General features: G+C 37.0%; 1 protein-coding gene across 9 annotated transcripts in view; it reads right to left on the bottom strand.

Moving 5' to 3' along the window:
* STK32B (serine/threonine kinase 32B) overlaps positions 1-12968 on the bottom strand; it is a 192795-nt gene that overhangs the window by 26532 nt on the left and 153295 nt on the right. Inside the window, exon 12 of one of the 9 annotated variants that reach the window (XM_040556334.1) lies at positions 11955-12184. The exons of the other annotated variants lie outside the window; for them this stretch is intronic. Within the exon in view, the coding sequence (XP_040412268.1) occupies positions 12169-12184 (16 nt within the window). The 3' untranslated portion in view covers positions 11955-12168. Of the gene's footprint in view, positions 1-11954; positions 12185-12968 lie in introns of those variants that run through there. 9 annotated transcript variants of the gene reach the window in all.

Below are 12968 nucleotides of genomic sequence, written 5' to 3'. Positions count from 1 at the left end.
ATGTCCTGTTTGAGAGCTTTAAGAAGTCTGTTATGCTGCCTGTCACTCTTGTTTGTTCTAGCCAGGCCATACCTTGATGATAACACCTTGGTGCAGCTGGTATACTTACCAGTGGGTGCTGTCCAGCTGCCAGTTTGAAACCAAACCCTCAGAAGCATTTCAAACAGTGGGAATACACTCAGCAACCATACAGGAAAGAACTTCTATTAACAGAAAGATAATTTAAGCCAGCCAGAACTTCCACTCCATGTGTACCAGGTCCTACAGGACACTCTTTTTATTACAGATAATTTGCAAGTGAGCTTGCCAGTTTTACAAATCAGTGTCCTGGGTGTGTAAGAAAGAAAATGGTGTGAGTGGATAGTGGAATTTGCTTTATCATTTCTAGATTTAGCATTTTACCTTGGCCTATTGATATTTCCACCCCCTTTCCAGTGAAAACAGATGCATTTGCTTGTGGTTTGGGGAGAAGGTGAGCTTAATAAGTCAAGCTTTAGAAACTGGGAATAATAAGTCAATCTTTAGAAATTGTAGCTTTATTGCAGTAAAAAGAGTTCCACTAAAGGAAACTTTTACATCTCTTGAAAGAAACCCTTAGGAGTAGATAAATCTGTGGAACATTTTATCCCAGTTATTCTTCACAAGGGGGGAGGTCTGAGGTCAGAAAAGAGCAAGCATGTCTCTGCTAGCTTTTCAAATTCAAGTATCCTGGGGGACAGATTGCTAAATAGTTAGAAACACACCTCAGTTCTATGATTTAGTAGCTACATGTAAGTAATGCTGATGTCTTCTGCAGATGGCCTTTCTGGAAGGCTAATTACAAACATGTCCAAATCAGGAGGAAAAGAAAATGAAGAAAAAAAAAGAAAAAAAAAGAAAAAGCAACTGATATACTACGATAAATGACAGTGCTAAGAAAAACACTATTTCAACTGTATTGTCTCTATGCATATCAGTCTGGCTTGCCTACTGGAGCACAAATACAGATGTTACAAGGGGGATTTCAGAGCAACAATAAAGACACTCCAAATACCATATTGTTAGAATATCAGTCAGTAAACATAGACTTTTTGTAAGTCAGTATCCTCTCAGTACACTGAACATTTTCATTCTCAATAGAAAATAGCTATCAATGACATTTTGTAAGGAAGAAACCAGAAAGTTACAGACACAGGTATTGTTTTGTTATATCCTGGTTCTAAAAAATAGAAATGTGGAAATTATGCAATATAACTAAAACTGATGGGTATTCTGGAAAACATCCAGCAACATTGCAAAAATCCCAGCCAAACTGAAAATGATTTTTACAGAGCGATATAATACTGTAAAGGTGGACCCCATAAATCACGAAGTATCCTACAGCAGCAACATCTCACAGGGATACTTACAGATCTGGGAATACCCAATGTCTCTAGCCAAGATACTGGCTAGCTGTAGAAAGTCAAGGTGCTGATGGTACACTAGGTGTCAGTCTGGTGCCCGCTACTATCACCACTATTTTTTTTAATCTTAGTCATTGTTCAATATGATAATGATGCAACAAAATCTGTGAACAAACTGAAGCCTGTGTAACAAATATGGTTGATAATGACCAGAACTGAGTAAGTACTACATATGTACAAAGTCTCCTTCCACTATATGCCAGAAAAGGGCTGTGGTGAAGCCCTAATATTATCCCCCAGGGATTGATAGCAGGCAGTAAAGAGATAACACCACCTTGAGGGTGAAATCTGGATTCCCTGCCCTCTCTATGTGGCTGGGAAGGGCTGGAGCAAGGCAGCAAAAAACTCTGGGTGAAGGAATCAGATGTGGTCAATATGACTGCTTCCTCAGGGTGGTAGCCATGGGATAACTTCCCATATGTCCATAATGATAACTAATCTGTGGTGATAATAACTAAGCACTGTTTTACCAAATAGTCAAGAATTTGCTATCTAAAGAAAGGAAAATGGTTAGTGGCTGGTTGTAACCTCATCAGAACTGTGTTCCCTGCTCTGTTACACATAAAGCAAAGATGAGACTTTCAACTCAAACATTTTGGTAAACTGATATGGCACTCTAGAGCTCCACAAAGTATATCCCCACCCATTTCCTTCATTCCAGTCAAAAGGTGTTAAAAGAAAACTTAATGGGATTTTGGAGTCTAACTGGCAATAAAACTTTTTTATTTCTTCCTTGTGGAACAAGTATATAACTGTGTTCCTTACATTTTGGAGTGGTTTTACACAGAGAAACTTGTTCTGAGAAAGCATTTGGACTGTGAAGATTCAAAAGCACTCATCTTGTCACCTAAAGTCCAACATTACCCTTGGTATTGCTAACTTGGAGTGTGATAGAAAGTATAAGCAGAAAGCTGCTGGATAACTTGAACATTACATGTCTGTATAACTGTTAAGAGAAAGCATATGTTTTGGTCCAACTCTCCAACCTAAATAAAACAGGGAAAAGCTAACAATGTTTGTCATAGCAGCTCATTTTCTGGATCAGCTCTTCCAGCAGATCCAAAAAGACTCTGTTCCCTTGTTTCATGCTCAGTAAAAACGTTCATGGCACCCATAATTTGTTGTGGTTTAGCCAGAACAGATTTACTTCCCCAAGCACGTGCAATATTTTATTTTATTTTATTTTATTTTATTTTATTTTATTTTATTTTATTTTATTTCTTTATTTTTTTTAAATCCCTTATTTAAGCTTTATAGAAGCTTGTACCCTTCAGCAAAAGTGTACATACTACAAAATCAGGGCAGTTATTTGGCAATAATATGTAGGTCCTGCAGTGTGCACACGTCTTTTTCAAAAATAATGGGTTTTATGCATACGCATCTTATACTCCACTTTGAAAATTTTCCCTGCTATTTTTGTGCCATCATTTTATCATCAATTGCAGGCAATGACTGTAGAAATATTGATAACTGAGCATGATTTCTGGGACAATAAGCAGCTTGGCTTGTCATCTGGCTGCCACTGTGGGGAATAAGAATTGAATTTGATACATGGACACTTAATAATTTTCTGCCTACATTTTTGAAGGTTTTTCTTAAAAATTGACTCTTGCTTTTTCCTATTTTATAAAATTGAAGAAGCTGGCAGTATTTTGCAATTGTAAATGAGTTCTACTCTTTCTCTTATATCTCCATTATTCTGCTTACTAGTTCTCATCTGCCAGGTTTTTTATTCAACTATATTTTTTAGTGAAAAGGTAAAATAAAGAAGAACAAAGAAGTGAGCAAAACATCTGATGAAATTTTTTTTTACCTGAATGGGTGTATTTGGAAAGAGTACTTTTAATTTCTGAAACAAAATAGCCACCAAATATATCAGAAAAGTGTTAAAATTCCTGTCTGGTTTCTTTTCTAAAAAGCTAACTAAAATGAGTTTGCGAGTAGATTAGAAGTTCAGAAAAGTTGCTTACTTTATACTTCCATGCATAAAAAGAACACTACCTTTTGCCCAAAGTAAATATTAAGGAAACATGCTAACAAAAAAGAGCAAATAGAACACTTCTGGATTGTCCTCACAGGAAATCCCGTTGGTGCAAGCTACAGATTCCATTGTGACCTTTCATGCTTAGGACTGCTTTCCAATGGTGCAGGCTGAAGAGCTGGCGTATGACTAGAACACATGAACAGAGGTAAGTCCTGGTCTTCAGTCTCTGGCCTAAGTCTTAGAAATTTCTCATTTGTAAAAGAAGAGTTTTGATTTCATTACAATATATATCAGAACTAATTGAAATAATAATCCAGCATAAGATTAAGTTACCTGGTAACCTGAGTATCTGCCAAACTACGAATTTATGTCATAGCCCCCAGTGCTATCCAGGAGGGTTCTTATGACAAACAGCAAATAATGTTCTGCGTGTAAATGTCATTGATCTCATTGACTGCATTCATACCAGAAGATAAAATGGTGGAGGGATAGATGCCTGGAAGCTAAGTGGCATAGGCTGGGTTGCATCTTTTTGGATAAACTCTCTAATCTCCAAAATACTTTTTTTTTTTTCTATATTAATCTTTGAAATGTGAAGGAGTTTGCTTCAGGGAATGATTTTGGTCAGGCAAAGAAATATGCCAGGGACCATGGAAGACTGCCTATATTCCTCCTTTTAAATATTTGATAATACCAGCTTAATGATTGTGCTGCCCTTTACCCATTTGGAAGAGACATAGGTAGACATGAAATACATAGGAAAAAAATGTAGAATAAAGAAGTAAAAGTAGAAAAAATACAGCATTGAAGGTGTAAAATGCAGAATAAGAAAAAGAAAGGAAATGGAAGTGGAAAAAGAACTAGACACCTGAAAAATGAGAAAGTATTTAAAAGAATGTCAAAATTGGAGATCTAATTAATTTAACTAACTAATCATACATCTAATTGAAACTAACTCCTGAGACAGTTGTATATAGCTAATGTGCTTCTTTATTTAATGAAGTCTTTACACACAGCAGATGGGCAGTAACCATGGCAGAGTTAATATTGAGCTCTTCTTTTCTTTAGTCTGTGTACAGCTCGTGTTGTGTTTTCATGAAAACAGAAATATCTGAAAAGTGCTCGAATTTAGAAAGATTTTCAAATAAACAAAGAACTCTGTGCCAGAGGAGGTTTGGGGCAGACCAGGACAGACTTAAGGATGGGCTGGAGCAGACTCAACACTCATCATGCAGCAACATCAGCGTTGAGTCACACAACTCCAGACTGAAAAGAAGAGTCTGCAAAGTCAGATAATTTTTCCCCACTCTAGATTTTGTGTGGCGAACCAGCTTATACACAGAAGCTCTAAGTGAAACACAATGGTATTGTTTGCTTATGTAATAGTGGGCATGCATTTTGGGAGACCTGGCTCCAAGCAGTATCCTCACCAAACCAGTAGCAAGGGTGGAAGTCTCATGAGTCCTTAGCTCTACTTTAAAAACATTTGCTCTTACAATTTGCTTGTTCTTGGCCTGCTCACATGGCTAGGTACATACAGCTCAAATGCGGTTGCCCCAAAAGCGGAGTTTAGTGCCATATGAGATGCCCTCGATTACCTGACATCGACAGAAAGCAGATACAACAGCAGACCACAGAAGAGTTGTGCCTGTTGGACTGGCAGCTAGGCATTTATTTTCACATAAATGAACTGAGCCCACAGCTGTGGGATAGATTTTATGCCAGCTAACTGTAGACAACTGAAAGATTAGTTCAGGCTCTCTGTACAAGATAAATAGAGGCTCTGACATAGAATAATGAGTTCCAGCCTAAGTTATCTGATATATGTGTCACAGACCAACCTTGAGAGATACAAGTCCCTCCTCACTGACTACTAAAGGAGCTTAAACTAAATGAATGATTTTAAATTGATTAGTTTAGAGGAATACAGTCCTGTTGCTTCCCCAGAAAAATAGAGATACCCTTCCCTCTCTGAACCACAGACTCAAGTCCCTTCCTGTCTAGCAGCTGTATAAACTCTCTGCATGCTGCACTGCTTAGCAGAGGCAATTTGCTTCTGGATTAGAGCTAATTTATACCCACAATGTTCAGGCGAGCAGAAGCTGAATAGTCCCATCAGCCTGGCACATACCACAAGCTGATAAACACTGCCAAGGGCTGGGTAAGGAAGTCACTCTGAAGCACAGGGGCGCAATTACCTGTTCATCCATGCAGACATGCCATCTAATTCCTATTTATTTCAGATACCTTTGAAAATCTTGCACAAACCCTTTGAAGTAGTTGTTGTTCTGCATCTAACCAATATTTAACTCAGTCTGTTTTTGACCCTAAACATGTCCCCTTGGTTTTGACTGCTTCAGTAGAAACAAGCACATTCTCAGATCTGTTTTCCTAATACACTGTGACGTATGTGTTTTGATTGCTCAGTAGATTACCATGTAATCATTCAAATAACTCTGTTTTAACTCCATTTAAATTTAAATGACTGAGGCACAGACTAGAAGTTATGCTTTATTACAGCTGAATGTGAAAAGGAAAATTTTGGAGAAGTATCCCTGTGTAGCACAGATGTCTTCTTGCACCATTGACACTCATGACATTTACTTCCACCTTTTCCAAAAATCCTTCGGGAAATATGCTTACACTATGGGTAATTGATTCAGGTTGATGGTTCCTGCTGAGTAATTACACTCACTAAATGCCTGTGAATATAATTTTCTATCAACCAGCAATTTATAATCAAGCATAATGGGTTCAGGTGCACATATGGAGTGAGTGACATGTGAAATACTAGTATGTGGAAGTCAAGTAACAAATTATACTGGATGCTGCAGCATGTTGACCTATAGTGTCTTGAGATCTCAGGTTTACCTTGGGAATTGATAAAGCAAAATAAGAGAGACGAGATGAAGTAAATAAATGAAAACAGCAAATGAGGTGCAAGCATTTAAGAAAATGAAAGTAAAACAACCGATTATCACTAACATTAAAACCATGCTCAGACTAGAAGCATAGGTGTCTCTTAGAAATGGGCTATTGGCTGTCCAAGACCAGATGCATGAACAATATATGTCCTGTTCTTTTCAAATTCACATTGTAAAATGTGAAATGTTTTAGTTTAGCTGTATCTACAGATCCACATGCACAAGCAACAGGAAAGCAGCTCTGAATTTTCCCAGTAATGTATTGGTTATTAGACTGTGGGAATACAAGAAGATTTTTTTTCCCAATTTGTTAGAATCCAGTTTATAAACTGCAAATACTTGCCTGTGAATAAGGACATCTCTCAGCAGCGTGAGCCAAAACTCATTCTCAAAAAGGACACATGCTTCCTAGCCTGCCTCAGGTGTATCTCCTGAAAGACACGGCGTCACCCTGTCAGCAATTAGGGAGCTCACAGGAGTTGCTTTGGCATATTCTCTTTATTCTTTTGGTGGAAGTTTCTAGGTAGAGTGATCTTTTGAGTCACATCCAAATGAAATATATGGGGAGAAGGACAATTCCTTGTCTGCATGCAGAGGGAGACCTACTTTACTGGAAAACGACAACAGCTATCTCCATTGAGACACTGAGACTCAGAACATGTTACAGAGGAGATGGAGTGAAGATGCCTGTTGACAGACAGCAGATCACACCAGTGAGCATAGTTCTACTAACAGACTGAGAACTTAAAGGCAAATAGTAACGTGGTGCCTGTGACATGCCTGCTGCCTTTGCAGTGATGGTGTCTGCAGCTCTGTGCCAGTTACCCAGCGTGGTCGATTACCATCACAAAGCAGGACTGAACAAATGGGCAGCCAGCCATCACTGTGATGTTGTCATTCAATCCCATCTCATTTCTTCTCTTTGCCTTTCATCCCTGTCCCCTACTGCTGAGGAGAGGATCCTGGTTCAGAGATGAGTAAGGAGTATCATAGCTATGACATCTTTTTTTTTGCATATCATCTCCAATTTCTTTAATGTGGCATCTCTAATTAAAACTGCAGCTCCATAAGAGCCATGCAATCAATAATTTAAGAATTAAGGTATGTGGAAAGCTAGTCTGGCTCTGCCTGATTATTGGGACTTGACAATAAACACTCTCAAACTGGAATAAGTGCGAGGGAGGTGGCTGGTGCAGTAATTCACTTCTCCTACTCTTGCAACAACAAGTTTCCAGGAATTGTGCTGTGAGTTTCCAGGGAACAACCACAGCCTGCACTGACCTCCCTGCTGTCTCATGTCTCTCCACCTATTCTTCATTAGAGATTTCTCTGCTAAAGTCCAAAACTTAGACTCACAAGAAGTCTAGATCTTGTGTAGCTCTTTTATTCGCTGAAGGAGAGACACCCTCACCAAAAGGAGACTTAGCAAGTAGCTTGCTTGTGATCACACAGCAAAATATCAGCCTTCAGTAATCACCAAACCTCCTTTCACAATGCATGGAAAGTTGGTGTCTAACAGAGGGATCCACAGAAGCCACTGTGTTGAACACAAAGCTGTCTGGGTTAGTCTCTGAGTTATACCCACCACAACACAGACGGGACACCAGACATCCCCTAAAACACAGCAGGAGACATTGAATCTTCCCTAAATCTCTTACTGTCAAAAATTTGCTTTACTTTCCTTATTTATGAAAAGAATATATATATACCTGTATATATACATCCATATACATATGTATGTACATTTTACTGCAAACCTTGTGCTATTATGAAGACTCTATATGAAGTTGGAGACAATATAAGCACTGAGATAACATAAAAGCACATATTCAGCCATCCCATCTAACACAGACTCCCATCTCAGAGTGGCCCTCTTCTCATCTCAGAGTGGACAATGTCAAAGAACAAGTCAAATGGAGACAAATGTCTGCTGTGGCTTATCCTCCCCTCTGCTGAAATTTCCAGACTTTCTAAGCCAATGAACACGTGGGGGACCCATGGACCTTGATGGATTTTTCGCCATGAATTTCTCTTTCTCTTTGAATCTTTTCATACTTTTAATACCAAGAACACCCCTTGGTGATATGCTGCATTGCACTACAAGGCATGGTTTGTTTTCTTTTTAACCTGCAGCCTGATAACTTTATGCCCTTGAGTTACCAGAAAGAGTGAATATTCATTTCTTAGCTGTCTCTTCAATAACTTTCATAACATATTATTATTTAGCCAGTTTCCTTCTTTTCAGTTGTCTCTTCTCTGAGTTTAAACTACTTTGAGTCTATGAAATTCTTCAGTGTAAGCCCTGACACATTTTTTTTAATCCTGTTTTTGTTTTTCCTTTTATTTCTGTTTTTTTTTCGTTGTTTGTTTGTTTGTTTTTTATCATTCTAAGTCTACAATTATTTTTTTTTGAAATAAGGAAGTGAACTTATACACAAAATTGTGCAGATATATGTATTTGAACATATACATGTATGAACACGATAGCATCTTGATGTTCATTTCTTTATAGCTTTCTTTGCAATTTTGAACAAATTAACAGCTCTCGGATGTCCACTAGACATTGGGCTAACCACTCATTTTTCAAAATCTCTCCCCTTCATAACTGAAGCTAAGTTATAGTCTATCGTCTTAAAGGTAAATTTTAGATTAATTTCTTCCTAACTTCTATGCAATTATCAGCTGAATTTCAGCTGCCATTTTCTTATTACCCTGCAACTCAAACCTGTGACTATCATCATCTACTGCAGCTCTTTGCAACAGATATAATTTTGGCTATCCTGGTATCTTAAGTGGATTTTGTCACCTCAGCATTCATCTCCCTTTCCAACCTATCTATGAATATATTTAGTAAATACACAAAGTATCAGAATGGCTCTCAATAATCAGGTAATATCATAATTAGTTTATTTCTGCATTACTTCAGCAACAGTTCCCAGTGCTTCCCTACTCCAGGGTGAGGAGCTCAGCCTCAATGATTCATTCTTAACTTATGGAGACTCCTAATGAGTGAGAATTTATGCCAGTGTAGGACATGAGGAGAAATGAAGGAAAATCATGAAGGTAGTGCCCTACAGACAATATTTGTGCTGTGTTATGTATACAGTCTTCATTTATCATAGACATGATTTTTCCAATGTAACTTATTTAAAAAAATGTATTCTATGATGATAAGAACCATAAAAAATTGATTCTGAATTCTGAGGTGCAACAATGAAGATATTTTTGCCTTTTCTCTGCATTTGAATAGACTTTTGTTTTCGAGTATGAAATGTGTATTTCATGTGTATTTGTTTTAAGTTTTGATATAAATGAAAAAGAATTGCTGGCCAACAGTGCTGAGGATCTGTATTGATTATCCTGAACCTTTAATCCTCTCCACTGCTGTGACAGTGAGATTGCTCTGATATATGCAACCTTCCCTGGACGTTCACTTGATAAAGTGTATCTACCACAAAGATGTGCCTACTTTCTTGGGAAAACTTAGGCCATTTTTCCTGGGAGGCTTTGAAAAAGAGGTTCCATATATTCATTAACCTTTTTATTTTCCTTCCATGAAAGTATGAAAGAAAGACATTATTGAAACAATGGCTTTTGTGTGACTCCTGTTTTCTCAAAACAGTGAATTTGAAGGTACGTCTACAGAAAAATAATCAGCTTGGACTTGCTAATGCTTAAATCTAGGCAGTGTGGCTTGCCAAGAAAGGAGACACATTTGGCTTGACAATTCTAAGCCAGTAATAATGAGTGGGAATCAAAGACAGAAGTGAAAGGGTCTGTGTGACCATGCAGTGGTTATTAGCACTGAAAAACAAGTTAGATTTAATCATGTTTAGTAAGGCATCTTTCTAATTAGGTGAGATTGCAGGAGCAATCTCCAAAAGCAGACATATCCATTACAAAAGCGACAAGAAAGACATCAGTGAAGAGCAGCAGAACCACTTGAAATGCTCCGATAGAGATGGGTTTAAGTTGAATCAAGGTCATCAGAAGTGGCAGGAGAAGAAAAGTTGTGCTGTAGCCCCAGCCAAAAAGCATTCAGATATTGTGGGGATTGTGAAAATATAAATATCTCCAGAGATACTGAATGACATAAAATATCTACTAAGAAAAGCACATTGAGAGAGGTGTACTGCAAATCATTATGAATATTCTATTCCAATCAAACTGAAATGAGAGACAGCTCTCCAGAACTCTGGTTTTGAATCTGAAAAGACAATTGAAAGGAAAGAAAAGGAACTACAGGAAAGAGAAAATAATTTTGGTCTTATAAAAATGCAGAGAATATTATGTCAGTTTTTTGCATGTGATATGGACAAAATCATGCAATGTGATTTTAAACATCATAATATGCTTAAAATTTGGTCCCTCACCTTTTGCTGTTTATTCTGGAAGTAGATTTCTGTCTGTTTACCTAGAGTTGTTTAGCATCTTTTAGGAAAAACTAGGTATGGCCAAACAGTATGTACTGTGGCTGGAAAAGAGGAGAAATTGTGAAGCAGCCATCTGACTGCTTCAGTTCGTGGTATAATTTTTAGTGTGTTTGCTTTGAATGAATATTAAGAAAAATAAGGTGTCCCAGGGGCTTAAGAAAGAGGCAAGACTGCTCAAATCAATGGAAACTAGAAAGCTGAATATCATAGCAGTGTTATTACAGGATATTAGTATTAAGTGAAAAAACTCCAACTTTAAAATCATTAGAAAGTTTTTGAAAGTTTCCACTAAGATTGATAAAAATATGGATATTTTTCTCATCGCTCCATCCCTTTTATTAAAGTAGCTCTGCAGAATTTGAATCCATTTTAATATCCATTGTATATATGAAATGCCTGTTCCGTTCAGTAAAATGTGGCTATATGATTTTGCTTTCATTAGTAAGCTGATAATTTTGATGACAAGTTTGTGAAGCATTCAGCTGAAGGATTATTCTGCCTGAGGTGCAGATATTTCCTGTGTTTTCTCTGCTGTTCTTTGTTTGCTCATCTCTTTAATCTTAAAGACGTCTTTCAGGGAGAGGAAGAGGCTCAGGAACCATAAAGGGTAAGAAATTTGATTCTACTACAAGCAAATATTGCCTCTATTTCTTCATTTTTGGCTATTTCACGTTTTGGATGTTCATAAACAAATGTAGTTGTACACGAATATTTGTTTAGCGATAACAGCACTAAAATAGCAATATAATCTCTGCTCAGCTTTTTAATAAAGCTATGAACAAACATTGTGGCTTTATCTGTGCAATCATTTTTTTTTTTTTTTTTTAACCCTGAATAAAGTGTAGTCTACAGCTTCTAAATAAGATCAACTTCTCAAAAAATTGCTGGCAATATTATGGGACTACATGTTCAGATAGTGCAGAACATTCAGTGTGTCATTTCTAGATATAATAAAACATTTATCTGTAGAAATATATTTAAAAACAGATAAATTCCATTTGTCAGCAGAAAGAGCCAACCAGGTCCATGAAATCAACATCAGACAATATTCTCCAACTAAGAACCAGCACACAGACCATTTTAGATCACAGTTTATTTAGTTTACACATTCAAAGTTAAGCAAGAGATTTTACTGAAACTCTTGCAGAAGAATAGAAAACATTGTCTCCACCACTTTCAAACTTGTATTGCAAAAGGCTGTTTTTTTTATTATTATTTTACTTTGCACTGGGACATTGTGTAACTCTGTCTTAAAGTTACTGCAAAATAAAACCAGTGTGTACAGATGACATACACTTGTGTTATATCTTAATTTGTAGCTCCCATTTAGTGACATATTGATGTTAATAAGAGTAAAGACTTCCATCTAGAGATACTTCAGCCACTCAGATATCTGAAGCGCTGGGAAAAATAAAATCAGGATAAAATCGATTTACAATGTAAGGGATTATATTATGGATACTTTATGTTTTCCTGCATAAATGCAGATGAAGGTATAAAACTACGTCTTCAGAAAAGCTTAAGCATTTTACATGAAATAGAAAGCATTTGCAAACCATGTACATTGCACATCCCTGAAGCTGCTCCTCATCTGCTATTACATTATTTGGAGTTGTATATAAGTGTCCCAAAAGTAAAGGACATTGGGTTTGGAGGCTGAATGTGGCTCAGATTCAGTTTTCATAAACTATTTCCTTAGAAGAAATGGGGTATCATAGGAATGACTGTTGACTCAATCACAAAAAGACCGGAGTGTTCAGGATCCATTTCACAGACATGAAGGCTGCATTCCCATCAGATTTCTTAAGTTTCTCCTGACTGTTTTATAGGATTAACAGTAATGAGAACAAACCTAGCTAAACTGAAACACAGAACTACACTTGGAGTTCTCTTCTATAAATGTTATTTTTAGTACATAGGACAGATTTTTGCACTAATAAAAATCTTAGGAAAATTGATATATTTTTTTCATGTTATGGAAGCATCTCTGTTTGATATAGTTGTTTTCTGGCTTTTTCTAGAGAGAAACTGGGAATAGTTGGTCCTCCCTTCAGTCTTTCTCATCAGCCTAGTGAATTCTGAATAGTATCACCAGAAGAAGCTGTGTCGTCAGCTATTTGTAAGTAAAGGCACAAAAATATAACTTTTGTTACCCGTTGATGACAAACACTGACTACACTTTACT

Source organism: Cygnus olor, chromosome 4 (assembly GCF_009769625.2).
Source record: "Cygnus olor isolate bCygOlo1 chromosome 4, bCygOlo1.pri.v2, whole genome shotgun sequence".
In the NCBI taxonomy this organism is placed as follows: domain Eukaryota; kingdom Metazoa; phylum Chordata; class Aves; order Anseriformes; family Anatidae; genus Cygnus; species Cygnus olor.
This window is presented reverse-complemented; position numbering and strand designations above follow the sequence as displayed.